Source organism: Oncorhynchus tshawytscha, linkage group LG17, assembly GCF_018296145.1.
Source record: "Oncorhynchus tshawytscha isolate Ot180627B linkage group LG17, Otsh_v2.0, whole genome shotgun sequence".
NCBI classification, from domain to species: Eukaryota; Metazoa; Chordata; class Actinopteri; order Salmoniformes; family Salmonidae; genus Oncorhynchus; species Oncorhynchus tshawytscha.
In genome coordinates, this window is record NC_056445.1 from 19,230,517 (window position 1) to 19,247,026 (window position 16,510).

Below are 16,510 nucleotides of genomic sequence, written 5' to 3' on the forward strand. Positions count from 1 at the left end.
TGTTTAATGAGCTAAAATAAAATATCCCAGGTATTTACCGCACCAAAAGCTTATTTCTCAAGTTTTGTGCACAAATTTGTTTACGACCCTGTTAGTCATAGTCAGGTGTAGACGTGTCAGGTGTAGACGCAGACGCGGATTATAGTTTTTATAATGAACCTCTGACTCCTCCAGTCGCTATGCGGTCGATACATAAAGTACATTATTTTTTGTTTGCTGAAATCCATACTTTTTAATGAAACGTTAATCAAATGCAACCTCATTGAGATTCAATTGGCACAGGGGCATGCTGAGTTGACATTTTAGAGCAATTGCAATGCGGAAACAGTAGGTGGTTGTATTTGATTAACGTTTTATTTAAACGTATGGATTTCTTCAAACAAAGAAAGGCATGCAACAACAGAGGACAAACATCGGGTAAGCGTTTAAGAGCGTACATTTTTTAAGCATGGACTGCAGAGACTCCAAGGAGCCGGAGGTTGATTTTAATAACTCTAGTCTGCACTCAACTCCCTGGAGGAGTTGATATAATTGGCTTGGTCAAAGAGAAATGCCGCGTTCAAAACAACTGGGAACTATGGAATCTCTGACTTCAGTACTTTCAAGAGAACATGGAACTCAGAAAAAAACGAGCTCCGACAAGGGAAAAAATAAAAGGCCACTCTAAATTATGCAATTTTGTCACACAACACAATACCACAGATGTCTCAAGTTTTAAAGTAACGTACAATGGGAATGCTGACTGAATGAATGGCCACCAGAGTTGTTTCCAGATAATTTAATGTTAATTTCGCCACCATAAACTGCCTCCAACGTCGTTTTAGAGAATTTCGCAGTACGTCCAACCCGCCTGACAACTACATGTAACCACGCTGCGTTCAAAACAATTGGGAACTCGGGAATCTCTGACTTCAGTGCTTCCAAGACAATTTGGAACTCAGTAAAAAACGAGCTCAGACTAGGAAAAATCGTTTTGAAAGCTCACCCAACTCGGAATTCGAGGTCGGGAACTCGGACCTCTTCCTCGAGTTCCGATTTTCCGACTTGAATATCACTAACCTCGTGGTTTTTGAAGTTCCCAGTTGTCTTGAAAGCACTATAAACCGTGGACATTAAACATTTGCACATGCTGAAAATTCCCGAGCTCAAAAGTATTACAAGTAATTTGCATTTATCAGGGAGCTTTGAAATATTCTGAGTTTGTAGATAGTCCGATTTCATTGACGAAATGTATACTTTTTTTTGTTGCCCTAAACGATTTATTTTATACCTCGGTGTATAACGGAAACAAACGTAATATTGGTAAAACGAAAGTTAGATGATACAAACCTCAATGATTTAATGATGGTTGAAATGATTTTCACCTGTGTACATTTGATCTATTAGAGGACTGCAATAATAGTAGTGAAAGGTAAGCATACGTATATATTGTACAGGAAGTTTTATGTCCAAATTAATGTACATGAATTGTTATTCTAACATTTTGTTCATGCCTGCCCTCTATGATCACTTTAGAAATGGTCCAAAATCGGGCAGGGTTGTCTAACATCTTTATTGCTTTGGGGAGGGTTCTGTGGTTTTTGATGGGCACAGGGGATGGTAGTGCTTTTTCCTCCGGGTTTACATTCGCCCGTTTGAAGGTTTTACTTCATATTTTCTTGCAACCTAGCAACATTTCCTCGCCTGCTTACATACGCCTCCCATATATCAATGTTTTTGGTACTTTGGCACTCTATCTATTTCATGTGATACAGCATGTTACATTTCATATGGTATGTATTAATTTGTGGATGTCCTTCACCCATTTCGTATGATACATTACAAATTACAAGATGTACTATATTTGATGACCGGCTCGATTCGGGTCTTATGTAGCAAAATTTGAAATATATGTTTTTTTACATTGGATAAAAGTAGAGACTCGGAGATAGAAAATAGTATATAATACACTACAGTTGAGGAACAATGGGAAAGTAATTATGCTTTGAAAGTTGATAAACTTGTAACCTCACGTTTGAGAAAATGGCCCCTGAATGTTTTTGTACCTACTAGAGAGCTCTTCTTTGTCTACACCCATTCAGCATTGTTCACACCTACTTAAGATTTAGCCCCAATCATCACTTTAAGGATTAACATGTGAGGCTATATACTTAACAACCGAAGATTTCAAGACTAAAGGTTTGTTTATTCTATGGGTATGTTCTTAAATTTAATCTGGATTGCCAGAGTGTGCTCTGGGTGTTCGTAAACACAGAGCGTTGCCAGACTGTCTTACCAAAATTCAGAGCGTTTCTCTCTCGGAGCGTTCAGAGTGCTTACTCAACGCTCTGGCCGAGGAGTAGGGTTGATCTGAGCGTTCTGACCTAACAGCAGCAGTCAAGCACCCAAGCTAACTGGCTAATTTTGGCTAAATTTTGGCTATCTTGCTAACTACTAGAACAGCTCATTGACCATTTTACTCACCCGAGCAGAGCTGGTTAGGCTGTTTTATTGTTATCCAGAGCATTGGTGACTGCAGCTGTGCTGCTGGCAACAATTTAATTAATATTTTTTGACAACGTTTATTGACACCATATTCAATGGGTGTTGAGTGTTCATAAATTCATGTTATTATTCTGCGCTCTGACACACTCAGACGAGAGTGCTCTAAAATCTGAGTAGATAGCCAGAGCGAATTTACCAGCTACGCCTATCGACAGTTGTCGCAGTGACATCATAAACATTCTATTGAAATAGTTAGTTATTTGCATAGTGGAGTCTTTTGTTTAGACATGCAGCTAGCTAGCTAGCTAAACAATGAACCACAATCTCAACTCATAATGTTACTACCCTGCATGAATCTGCAGGTAGCTAACCAACCAGGTTCAATGTTAGCTGGCTAACATTAGGCTATTACTAGCAATGCAAATGGCTCAGAGATACTAATAATATTACTACACAGATCATACACGTAGCTAGCCAGCCAGCTAACATTAGCTAGTTGGCTAACAGTACACTTTATCTTGAAATGAAAACAACTTTCTGACAAAATTAGAAACAACCAAATACAGACATTTGAAGGAGATGTATCTTCTGCTTGGATAGTTCCATCTGTGCTAATGACTTAGTGTCTTTAATTCCAGTTTGTCTACAAATCTATAATTAATATGTTGGATTCGTGTCTCCATCTCAACTAAAAATCTAAGTTAAAGAATAGAACTAAATCAAACTTTTGCTATGAGAGATGGGTTTATCTACAGAGCAATTCAGTTGAGAAATTCCTGTTCACATATCAGTGTAACATAAATGTAAAGTGCGACTTAGGTTATTCTGAATTGTTGAATGAATCCCACATACTCTCAACCATTTGAGACAGAAATCACTCTTATGGGATAGGCCTTTTCACACTGCCTCATCATTATTAGTTTCCCAATCTATAATTTTATTTTCTACAGCCAACTATGGAAGGTTTGTTTCAATCTGGTATTTAAAAATATATATTTTTTTTTACTAATCTCACTTCTGCAGAAAGTGTCTCACTGTGAGTAATAGGTTCCCAAATTGCCTCACAATTGACCATTTCTTTATTTCTCTCCTCTGAAATTGTATTATTGTGAAACACACTTCCTCCTTTCTAGTAATTGTCAGGTGATTGGCAGAATGAGTCAGAAATGCTGTTGTCGTTTAGCTGTGAATGTCGTCTTGAGATAAATGCCAGAGTTGTTCTTATACTCTCACTGGAAGTTTTTAACATATTTATAAACTTTATATTCAAAGAGCAAATATGAAAATATATGCTGACTATTACTTGTTTATACATACTGTACAAAAAAACGGAGCAGTGATCTCTAATTGTCTACATTTTTTCAAATATAGCTATTTACTCTATTGCAAAAGTGATATTTATTTGTATTTGTCAACACAACCAAATATCATTTTTTTTTAGGAGATGTATCTTCTGCTTGGATAGTTCCATCTGTGCCACTGACTTAGTCTGGCTTTAATTACAGTTTGTCTACAAATTAATAATTGATATGTTGGATTCACATCTCCCTCTTAAACAAAAATCTAAGTTAGTTTTTTTCTTATAGTGGAAATAACGTTGAAGAACTAACATTGTTTCAAAGGTACAAATTCAACATATTTTATACAAAGTTCGACAATGTTGAAAATTGGTTACCATGATGACATAGTCCTGTGGTTGAAATTTCACCATCAAAATAACAGTTTACATTGATGACCTTTTGCAAATCCAATGTATTTTAAACATAGATTCCATGTCACAATACGTTGACAAATTACATTGAAACGTTGATTCAACCAGTTTGTGTCCAGTGGGTATGCTTTCCTTATTGTGGTGCATCGAATAGTCCCCGTGATATGCAACTGTTCAGGGAAGTCCGGAACCAATACACGCAGTCAGTCAGAAAAGCTAAGGCCAGCTTCTTCAGGCAGAAGTTTGCATCCTGTAGCTCCAACTCCAAAAAGTTCTGGGACACTGTGAAGTCCATGGAGAACAAGAGCACCTCCTCCCAGCTGCCCACTGCACTGAGGCTAGGTAACACGGTCACCACCGATAAATCCATGATTATCGAAAACTTCAATAAGCATTTCTCAACGGCTGGCCATGCCTTCCGCCTGGCTACTCCAACCTTGGCCAACAGCTCCTCCCCCCCGGCAGCTCCTCGCCCAAGCCTCTCCAAGTTCTCCTTTACCCAAATTCAGATAGCAGATGTTCTGAAAGAGCTGCAAAACCTGGACCCGTACAAATCAGCTCGGCTTGACAATCTGGACCCCCTATTTCTGAAACTATCCGCCGCCATTGTCGCAACCCCTATTACCAGCCTGTTCAACCTCTCTTTCATATCGTCTGAGATCCCCAAGGATTGGAAAGCTGCCGCAGTCATCCCCCTCTTCAAAGGGGGAGACACCCTGGACCCAAACTGTTACAGACCTATATCCATCCTGCCCTGCCTATCTAAGGTCTTCGAAAGCCAAGTCAACAAACAGGTCACTGACCATCTCGAATCCCACCGTACCTTCTCCGCTGTGCAATCTGGCTTCCGAGCCGGTCACGGGTGCACCTCAGCCACACTCAAGGTACTAAACGATATCATAACCGCCATCGATAAAAGACAGTACTGTGCAGCCGTCTTCATCGACCTTGCCAAGGCTTTCGACTCTGTCAATCACCATATTCTCATCGGCAGACTCAGTAGCCTCGGTTTTTCGGATGACTGCCTTGCCTGGTTCACCAATTACTTTGCAGACAGAGTTCAGTGTGTCAAATCGGAGGGCATGCTGTCCGGTCCTCTGGCAGTCTCTATGGGGGTGCCACAGGGTTCAATTCTCGGGCCGACTCTTTTCTCTGTGTATATCAATGATGTTGCTCTTGCTGCTGTCGATTCCCTGATCCACCTCTACGCAGACGACACCATTCTATATACTTTCGGCCCGTCATTGGACACTGTGCTATCTAACCTCCAAACAAGCTTCAATGCCATACAACACTCCTTCCGTGGCCTCCAACTGCTCTTAAACGCTAGTAAAACCAAATGCATGCTTTTCAACCGATCGCTGCCTGCACCCGCATGCCCGACTAGCATCACCACCCTGGATGGTTCCGACCTTGAATATGTGGACATCTATAAGTACCTAGGTGTCTGGCTAGACTGCAAACTCTCCTTCCAGACTCATATCAAACATCTCCAATCAAAAATCAAATCAAGAGTCGGCTTTCTATTCCGCAACAAAGCCTCCTTCACTCACGCCGCCAAGCTTACCCTAGTAAAACTGACTATCCTACCAATCCTCGACTTCGGCGATGTCATCTACAAAATGGCTTCCAACACTCTACTCAGCAAACTGGATGCAGTATATCACAGTGCCCTCAGTTTTGTCACTAAAGCACCTTATACCACCCACCACTGCGACTTGTATGCTTTAGTCGGCTGGCCCTCGCTACATATTCGTCGCCAGACCCACTGGCTCCAGGTCATCTACAAGTCCATGCTAGGTAAAGCTCCGCCTTATCTCAGTTCACTGGTCACGATGGCAACACCCATCCGTAGCACGCGCTCCAGCAGGTGTATCTCACTGATCATCCCTAAAGCCAACACCTCATTTGGCCACCTTTCGTTCCAGTACTCTGCTGCCTGTGACTGGAACAAATTGCAAAAATCGCTGAAGTTGGAGACTTTTATCTCCCTCACCAACTTCAAACATCAGCTATCTGAGCAGCTAACCGATCGCTGCAGCTGTACATAGTCTATTGGTAAATAGCCCACCCATTTTCACCTACCTCATCCCCATACTGTTTTTATTTACTTACTTTTCTGCTCTTTTGCACACCAATATCTCTACCTGTACATGACCGTCTGATCATTTATCACTCCAGTGTTAATCTGCAAAATTGTAACTATTCGTCTACCTCCTCATGCCTTTTGCACACATTGTATATAGACTCCCCCTTTGTTTTCTACTGTGTTATTGACTTGTTAATTGTTTATTCCATGTGTAACTCTGTGTTGTCTGCTCACACTGCTATGCTTTATCTTGGCCAGGTCGCAGTTGTAAATGAGAACTTGTTCTCAACTAGCCTACCTGGTTAAATAAAGGTGAAATAAAATAAAAAAATTGGCACGAAACCTGTTGGTGGAAAATTGTTGCAAATATAATTATAGCATAAACATTTTGAAAATCAGATTTCCAACTAGCTAATCATTGTCTGCAGCCGGTTCTGATCGTAGTGTAGGTCTACTGAAACAGGAAGGGAAAGTTAATTTGTCTGTGGTGGTCGGCGAACCCTCAACCTTCTGGCCCGTAGCCATCGACTGTGCCACAAAAGCATGCTGAAGTGGCAGTTGATATCCAGGTTTATAAACACAAGGTCGCTACAGTTATTGTTATTTGTGGACATATATTTTTTTTAGTTAATTCTATAAGGGGAGAGTGTGTTCACTTGTTCTGCAGTACAAGGGGGGGTCGTTTGAAAATATTAACATTGGGGAGGGGTGCATTTCTTTTATGGCACCTCAAGTTGTTTGTTGTGGTGAGGAAGGAGATCTGTCTGTTCTCTGTCAAGGGGTACTGCAAACAAGGAGGTAAAGTTAAAGAGGGAGAGCGTTGCTGGGATGTTTAACTTTCCCACATTTGCTTTGGCAGAACACCTGAGATCAGGGGAACTTTTTGCCCCTTTTTTTACTCTGGCAGAATCCAGGATAGCTGGCTGGGTATGAGTTTATCTAGATCTAAAGGTTGTCAGGAGATACACAATACCATATCCTCCTCATAGGACAACATACAACCATGTACTGTACATCCACAATAATGGACTATGTTGTACTTTATTTGATAAAACTTTCAAAGCAACACTAGAAGCCTAGCATCGATTTTGTGAATGGAGGCCATGGCAAGATATTATGTTGTCCTTCTGGCTAACAAGAGTCTCATGACACACTGTTACATAACTGTAACATCTGTTATATAAACCTAACGTCTGTTCAGATTAATGCTGGAGCATCCACTATAAAAGGCCCTACAATTGGGAAGTGAAGAATGGTCAGACTTCGTTTGCTCTGCCAGAAAAACAACGATCTCGAGAGTCTTCTGTGACTCTTCTAAGATACAAAGGTGCAGTAGGTTATATCATATTAAACTAGATACAAATATTTCACAGTGTGAATGAAGTACATTCTTGGAATGGGAATTGGCAATGGGGATTGGTTGCTTTACCATTGGCATTTTCTTATGGCTTCACAGCGAGGGATCCAAACTGTGTACATTTTGAAGCCATGAGCCGCGGATTCAGTGAAGTTCAACGTCCCTCCACAGTGTCCTCTGTGACCGAGCCCATGTGCGTACTCACCACAGAGTGGGTGTGGTTCTGGGAGGACGAGTACGGCAAATGGGTCCAGTACGCATCCATCGTAAGTGGTGTGAAGCACTCAAACAGGCTGATGTGTTACGAGGACAATAATAGAGACGGTAAACTGTTGTTCCCCTTGAATTAGAGTTTTTTTCTATAAACAGAAAGAGAAAGAGATGCACAGATTGTCATCCATCACCAGTGAAGACCTTGAGAAAAGGTTCCAGGAGGATCAAAGTGCTGTGGTGAAGTTCACTGCAGGCCAGCAGTCTTATGAGCTGAGTTTCAGAGGTAACACACATCAACACTCTTGCACAAAATATATTTAATTTACAACAGACATGGTTCAAATAGTTATTCTCATAATTACAGACATGACGCAAAAAAACAAAAGATACGGTACTGTAAGGATGGTCAGGCGTCGTCCTGTGTTTGTTTCAACTGCAGACAGCAGGTAATGTACGGATGAGGATGAACTAAGAGGATGGTCACCATGTTCTGTATTTAACCTAATAAACACTCACAATTGCATAATCAATATTTGGATAATAAGTGGAGGAATAAATATAGGTATTCAATTGAGCAACTTATTTTCTTAGTGTTGAATGTCATGTTCTCTTTTATATTTATCCTCAGGACAAATAGAACATACAATTCCTCTCAGAATTTCAGAGATGTTCCTGGATTTTGGGACAAGTCTGCCATACCTGACATTGGATATAAGGTCACTTGTTTACATGTGGTTATTCTGCTTAGGCTTACAGGAAGGTTAGTGTTCAACTTTTTGTTTTTGCAGTGACAACTATTTTGTTTTCCCCTCCTGCAGACAGTCACTCTTCTGAGTTCTGACAGGGACTATCAGAAGGTCCAGAGACTTTTCAACAAGACCATGAGGGGCTTCCAGATCACCAGCATCGAGATGGTCCAAAACAGGGACCTCTGGGAAGTCTTCCAGTGGTATGTTTACATCAACTCTCACACACAATCCTAGCATGTTACTTCCAAAACACTATGTAAACTCTCACACACAATCCTAGCATGTTACTTCCAAAATGCTAAGTAAACCCTGGCTTGAACAAGATTATGGGGAAGCAGCTAATGTTTTTACCCCTGTTTTTTTAGGAAAAGAGATTTGATGAAGAAAAACAATGGGGGTAAAAACAGCAAGGAGCTACATCTCTTCCACGGAACGGACCCAAAACACGTAGACGCCATTTGCAGAGATAACTTCGACTGGAGGCTGTGTGGAACCAATGGAACTACGTATGGCGAAGGTACCTCATGTTAACCAACTGTCAGAAATGTAGTCAGATTTTAGAAGCAGTCATGATCTCATTATAGTCAGTCATTTTGTTTTACTGATGATCTTCTCTGTTTGTTTAAGGGAGTTACTTTGCCAGGGATGCCAAGTACTCGCACTGCTTCACCAGCCACTCAGGAGTGAGGTCCATGTTTGTTTGTTGGGTGCTTGTTGGTGACTACACACGAGGGAAGTCGGACCTCCGTCGCCCCCCTCCAAAAGGCGAGGGAAATCCCACTTTCTATGACAGCTGTGTGGACAATGTCCTGAACCCATCCATATATGTGGTGTTTGAAAAGCACCAGGTGTACCCCGAGTTCCTCATCAGATATGATGATGGCGTCATGCACTTGTCCTCTTCGGCTCCAGCTCCACCAAAAACGGTCTCTATCCAATCCACTTACATAGTCCAATACCCAGCATCCAACCAGATTCAAGCAGCAGCTTCTGCTACGCTGCAAAACTCTCGAGTTCCATCCACTTCCACTTTGAGTCCATCTCAAGCAGCCACCACTTTCTCTAATCCAACCAACTCTCTTCCCCCTTCACGTCTCCCAAAACCTGCCCGAACCAAATTGGGATTCAGTCAATCTGCAGTCATCATGAAGCCAGCCCCAAGTTCTCAATTGGTGGATACCACCAAGCTAATTGGTCTTACACTCCCTCATTTAGCAAACTCCCTCATAAACTCATTACCCAAGCCAGTGCCCCCTCTCGTACACCCACTACCCCACCCAGCACCCCCTCTTGTACACCCACTACCCCAGCCAGTATCCACTCTCCTACACTCCCTACCCCATCCAGTACCCCCTCTTACATACTACCTACCCCATCCAGTACCCCCTCTTACATACTACCTACCCCAGCCAGTACCCCGTCTTATACACGCGTTACCCCAGCCAGTACCCCCAGTACCCTCTCGTACAACCAGTAACCCCTCTCGTACAACCACTACCCCCGCTAGTACCCCCTCTCGTACACCCACTACCCCCTCTCGTACACCCACTACCCCAGCCAGTACCCCCCTCTCGTACAACTACTATCCCAGCTAGTACCCCCTCTCGTACACCCACAACCCCAGCCAGTACCCCCTCTCGTACACCCACTACCCCAGCCAGTACCCCCTCTCGTACACCCACAACCCCAGCCAGTACCCCCTCTCGTACACCCACAACCCCAGCCAGTACCCCCTTTCGTACACCCAATACCCCCTCTCGTACACCCACAACCCCAGCCAGTACCCCTTTCGTACACCCAGTACCCCCTCTCATACACCCACAACCCCAGCCAGTACCCCCTCTCGTACACCCACAACCCCAGCCAGTACCCCTCTCGTACACCCAGTACCCCCTCTCGTACACCCACAACCCCAGGCAGTACCCCTCTCGTACACCCACTACCCCAGCTAGTACCCCCTCTCGTACACCCACAACCCCAGCCAGTACCCCCTCTCGTACACCCACTACCCCAGCCAGTACCCCCTCTCGTACACCCACAACCCCAGCCAGTACCCCCTCTCATACACCCACAACCCCAGCCAGTACCCCTCATACACCCACAACCCCAGCCAGTACCCCCTCTCGTACACCCACAACCCCAGCCAGTACCCCCTTTCGTACACCCAGTACCCCCTCTCGTACACCCACAACCCCAGCCAGTACCCCCTTTCGTACACCCAGTACCCCCTCTCGTACACCCACAACCCCAGCCAGTACCCCGTTTTATGCACCCACTAGGCCACCCAGCATCCCCTCTCGCACACTTACTCCTTCAGCCAGTGCCCCCTCTCGCACACCTACTCCTTCAGCCAGTGCCCCCTCTCGCACACTTACTCCTTCAGCCAGTGCCCCCTCTCGCACACTCATTACCCCTGGCACTGCCCACACTCGCACACTCACTCGCTCACCCACTACCCCAGCTAGTACCCCCTCTCGTACACCCACAACCCCAGCCAGTACCCCCTCTCGTACACCCACTACCCCAGCCAGTACCCCCTCTCGTACACCCACAACCCCAGCCAGTACCCCTCTCATACACCCACAACCCCAGCCAGTACCCCTCATACACCCACAACCCCAGCCAGTACCCCCTCTCGTACACCCACAACCCCAGCCAGTACCCCCTTTCGTACACCCAGTACCCCCTCTCGTACACCCACAACCCCAGCCAGTACCCCCTTTCGTACACCCAGTACCCCCTCTCGTACACCCACAACCCCAGCCAGTACCCCGTTTTATGCACCCACTAGGCCACCCAGCATCCCCTCTCGCACACTTACTCCTTCAGCCAGTGCCCCCTCTCGCACACCTACTCCTTCAGCCAGTGCCCCCTCTCGCACACTTACTCCCTCAGCCAGTGCCCCCTCTCACACACTCATTACCCCTGGCACTGCCCACACTCGCACACTCACTCGCTCAAGCAACCCCTTTCGCACACTCACTACCCCTGCCAGCCCCCCTTCTCGCACACTTTCCCGTTCAACTGACACATCCTCTCAGGCTCACACCCGCTCAACGACTACTACTCGCACCCTCTCTGCCAGTAGTACCTCTCACCCACTATCCCCTTCATCCTCATTGAGCACACTTTACCACACACTTTCTCACTCATCATACACCCACACTTACACAGACTCCTCCACACTCTCAGGGTTTCACCACTCCACATCGAGCACTACTTCTGACACATCTACTACTATAACATCTAGAGTGCAGGAGTTAATTAAAAAATTTGGTGGTCAAAGTTCAACCTGTTGAAAATGTGTAGTGTTTCTGAATGATAATTGCCGTTTCATGTCAAATATGCATAGTTGGTGTGTTAAACCCTTGCAACAAACAAGAATGATGTTCAACACAGCAGGTTGGTGGCACCTTGGGGAGAACGGCCTCGTGTTAATGACTGGAGCAGAATAGGTGGAATGGTATCAAACACAGTTTCCAGGTGTTTGATGCCATTCCATTATTATGAGCCATTCTCCCCTCAGCAGCCTCCTGTGATGTTCAACTAGTAAAAAGGAATCTGATGAGCATTTCCTTTACTCTGGGACATCTATTCTGCTGACATATTTTGTAACGTAGTTGGATTTGTGTTTTCTGTGTATTCAACTAAATAAACTAAATGGCCAATAGAAAGTCATTGACTGGATGTTTGTTTGACTAGTGGTGTGGAGTAATGCAGAATAAGTAGGGTGCAGTTTAGCAACATCACCCCTAGGGGGGAAGAAAACCCATTTAAAAATGAGAAAAACAATAAATGTTGTATGCAGTTGTGCATTCAGAAACTACCATGACTGCATTTACAGACAGCCCAATTCTGATTATTTTGTCAACACATGATATATGCCATTTATCAGACTCTTATCCAAAGTGATTTACAGACATGCGTGCATTCACTTTACATATGGGTGGTCCAGGGAATAAAAACCACTACCCTGGCATTACATGCGCCATGCTCTACCAACACCTAAAAAGGACACAATTTCATAAATACAATTTATTTATATATAAAGGTAATTTCCTCCTAAATTTCAAAAGAAAAAATTGACTACCAAGACTTATAGATTATCTAGTGATGCCATAGATTTACTTTTTGCTTTCATTTTAGTAAACTGTGATCTTGTCCTTGATGGAGGTGCGTGTGGTATGGAGGTCATAGAGCCGACCCAGGGTGGTGGAGGAGAGACATAAGTCATCAGATCTGACTGAAACAATGGATGTGTCACGGAGTTCAGGGAGCCAAACTGTGCAGAAGCATGTGTCAAGGTAGGTCTGGGGGTTCTCTGTCCTGTTGGGCAAGGAGATCTGAACCTTGCATTGTTGGGCAGCACAGGGGTGGCTGGTGAGCATAGCATGACTGGAATAGATGTCCAGTGCATGTTGTGGTGGCTCTGGTTTTGAACAAAGTTAGGTGGTGGAACTTAGGTCCCAGGCCTGGACCCTTCCCTGTACTGAATAAGGTACTCTGGGTAAACCTGATGCTTCCTGACCACCACAAATACAGAGGGGTTGTAGATATCATCCACACAGCTGTCATAGGAGATGGTGTGACTTCCATCTTTTGAAGGGGGGCAGAGGTAGCTGGAGTGTCCTTGCGTGTAATTTCCCACCAGCACACGACAAACAAACATGGACCTGACTCCTGACTGGCTGGTGTAGCTGTGGGAGAACTTGGCATCCTTAGAGAAGTAGCTTCCTGGGAAGAGATGGGTTAGAATTAGAACAATCACAGTGAGTGTGACATTAAAAATACATTTGTTTTGTCAACTTTTCCACGGTATTTTCACAATGTGACGTGAAAGAGAATAGCAAAAAAATGTCATTTCCACGTAACATAATAAATCATTATATAAACTTAAAAATCTATTAGATATCACATGAAATACAGAGCTCACCTTGCCCATAGGGCGTTCCTTGTGTTCCACCCATCCTCCAGGCTATGTTCTGCAGGCATATAGCGTCCACGTGTTTAGAGTCTGTTCCATGGAAGAGCTGCTTCTCATTCCCTTTCCCTGCATTTGCCTTTCTCATCACATCTCCTTGCCTTGGGAGAGGAACAGATTCATTTGTCAGTATCGTCATTGGCAGGCTACCTCATAGCATTTGCAAGTGTTTGCTGCTAGAATCTAAGTACCAGTTACCATTAACATGTTACATCTGTTCGCATATGTTATGACTGCTTTGATTAACACAAACAATCTGAACATATTTCTTGGGTAGATTACATTTCTTTTGGCATGTTCATTTGTGATTCTTACCACGAAAAGACCTCCCACAGGATCCGATTCTGCACCCTCTCAATAGTCTTCACACTGAAGCCAGTCATAGTTTGGTGGAAAAGATCCAGAATATTCTTGTGCTCAGCTGAGGAACTCTGCAGAGCAACCCTCTAGAGGGAATGCATTTGAAAAGAACATCCTTTTTACCAATGTAATAGCTACCAATCTAATAATGCACTGCCTTCTGACCAGATGCAAGATCTTACGAGTTAAAAAGTGATTATGAACCTTGAATCCAGTTTCAGGTACTGAAGATTTATCCCAGTGACTGGGTAAAGCTTTGGATTTCAGCAGGCAGTCAGAGTCTTTTTTGCTGATGATGATTTGAGAAAGTTAGACAGCATTATAATAAAATACAATCAGTATAATCTTATCTACCTGGCAGCTCTCTCTCCTAATTTATATCCAATAGCAAATTGATCCCGAGGACCGAGGTTAGTGTAGTCTCCTCTACAAGGTCTCTTACCAAAGTGTGTTACTAGCATCATTAGTATGCCCGATTGCCTGGATGTTGCGGTAGGTGGACAACATGGATGCCACCAGTTCATTAGGTACTCCCCTCTGCTGCAGGGTGTTGAGCGGGTGGGGCTCGTAGAAGTCGTGAGACCTGTCACAGTCCACCTCTGCAGCACAGGTTCCTGTAATGTAGCGCTCACAGATGTGCAGTCTTCTGCAGCTCCCTTTGTCAGGACAGTAACCGTACTCTCCACTACCTTTGTTGTATGTGAAGCAAACCTGGAGACAAACACAGACCATTCCTGATGAGGGCTTGATAAGGACATTGGATAAGTGCAAACTCTGTTTAAGTGCATCAGTCCCAATTCAAATAAATAATTTTTAAAGATATCTGCACGCTCAGTTTAGTACACATACTTGGATGATAGCCTCAAGTCTGTGAATTCATCAGTAGTCCTTTTGGACGTGGGGAAATAAACATTGAATATACAATGCCTATAAGACAGGTGTGTGCCTTTCCAAATCATGTCCAATCAATTGAATTTACCACAGGTGGACTCCAATCAAGTGGTAGAAACATCTCAAGGATGATCAATGGAAACAGGATGCACGTGAGCTTAACTTGGAGTCTCATAGCAAAGGGTCTGAATACGTATATAAAAAAGGTATTTCTGCTTTTTCTTTTTAATACATTTTTAAAAATGTCTAAAAACGTTTTTTTCTTCGTCATTATGGGGTATTGTGTGTAGATTATTGAGGATTTAAAAAAAAAATTATATATATTTTAGAATAAGGCTGTGACGCAACAAAATGTGGAAAAAGTCAAGAGGTCTGAATCCTTCCCGAATGCCTATGACGCACATACTGGGGGTAAAAGGGCGTTGTCATTCTGCAGCAGTAATGTACACAGCTCCTTCCTGCCCAGTTCCTCCAGGTAATGCTCTCTCAGGACTCTGATGTTGTGCTCTGACGTCAGCTCATGGCAGAGACGGCATCCTTGTCTGGAAATCGCAAGAACGAGAGGCGATTTCTTATGAAGCTCTTTAAAACATATATTAGGTTTTCCTTAAATGTCAAATCTACAAACTTACCACGAACCTGTAGCAATTGACATGTATACTGTAGTGCATTACCTGTCACATTCTGTAAGACCACATGGAATTTAGAACATTTCAGAAATAATAGTAGAACGAATGGAAGTAATATGACGGGTAAATGGCTTCCGGAGTAAAAACAAACAGTAAAGTAAAGAAAGCTTACCTCTGATTGGATGGACATGTTCCATACAGATAGAACTTACACAGGTGTAAATTGCTGCAGCCACTACATCCATTAGCTCTGCATAACCTCATCTTCGTCTTGGCAACTATCAGTTTGTTTCCCTTAGAGACAGCCCTGGTAAACATCTCCTGATTCCCTAAAACACTTTCCAGGTCATCTTCCATCGTGCTAATGTTGGCACGCAATTCTCCCAGCTCAAAGGACCCATTATGGGCACAGAGGACCTTGTAGATCAGAGCTGTTGTATCCATGTCAGTCACCGTAGGACGCCTGACTGTTGGCCCTCGCAAAACTGTACTTATACTGTCAAATCTGAAGTAGAACGTTGCTCTCCGTTAACTACAAAACAGGTGACCAGCATGCAACAAAAACATTTCTGACTAAATGAAACTTACAGTATATGTAACCCCTCCCCTATTATGAAGGTAGCCAAGTATAATAAACAGGCAATGGAACACACTAATGACGGTACACACCCTTTTAAATATGGCACATTGAACTCTGCCCGAGTGGTATGTGGAACCTTCATTTACATCACAATAGGCCTGCTAGACACACAGTAGCAGCAGTAGTGATTAATTGATTCAGTTTAATCTAAAATAAAGAGGATTTTTGTTCCCCAAAAAATTAAGTTTCTGACATGAGGGTGTTTCCAAATCTCTTAGAAAAGAGTAGGCTTGTCCAAAAAACATAGACAATCAATGATTTTCTGAGTTTATTCAGTTTAAAACACAGACACCAAACTGGTTTCATTTACAAAATGTATGGAGTGTGTCAGCAGACCTGTGTAAAGGAAACATGCTCACCAAATTCATATGTGCAAAATTACAAATGTCTGGTTTGTTGTTAACAG

General features: G+C 43.5%; 2 protein-coding genes across 5 annotated transcripts; one reads left to right on the forward strand and one right to left on the reverse strand.

Annotated features, from left to right (window-relative positions):
• The first annotated feature begins 291 nt into the window (after positions 1-291).
• Positions 292-10,320, forward strand: LOC121839781 (protein mono-ADP-ribosyltransferase PARP12-like). Of its 4 annotated transcripts, XM_042300357.1 has the most exons (9): positions 1,088-1,411; positions 7,486-7,611; positions 7,741-7,907; positions 8,011-8,137; positions 8,219-8,300; positions 8,483-8,570; positions 8,673-8,803; positions 8,969-9,120; positions 9,231-10,320. In XM_042300357.1, the coding sequence occupies exons 3-9, from the start codon at positions 7,773-7,775 to the stop codon at positions 10,196-10,198; spliced, it is 1,683 nt and encodes a 560-aa protein (XP_042156291.1). In that variant the 5' UTR covers positions 1,088-1,411; positions 7,486-7,611; positions 7,741-7,772; the 3' UTR covers positions 10,199-10,320. The 4 variants fall into 4 exon arrangements, with proteins under 4 accessions (XP_042156290.1, XP_042156292.1, XP_042156293.1 ...); XM_042300356.1 differs by lacking the exons at positions 1,088-1,411; positions 7,486-7,611 and adding an exon at positions 292-417; XM_042300358.1 differs by lacking the exon at positions 7,486-7,611 and having other exon boundaries at positions 1,087-1,411.
• A 2,303-nt stretch (positions 10,321-12,623) lies between these two features.
• On the reverse strand, positions 12,624-16,249 carry LOC112217025 (protein mono-ADP-ribosyltransferase PARP12). Its single transcript, XM_024377246.2, has 7 exons — positions 15,637-16,249; positions 15,242-15,377; positions 14,387-14,655; positions 14,149-14,233; positions 13,900-14,030; positions 13,537-13,685; positions 12,624-13,337 (listed from the first exon to the last, which is right to left on the reverse strand). The coding sequence occupies exons 1-7, from the start codon at positions 15,906-15,908 to the stop codon at positions 13,063-13,065; spliced, it is 1,317 nt and encodes a 438-aa protein (XP_024233014.1). The 5' UTR covers positions 15,909-16,249; the 3' UTR covers positions 12,624-13,062.
• Between the last annotated feature and the right edge of the window lie 261 nt (positions 16,250-16,510).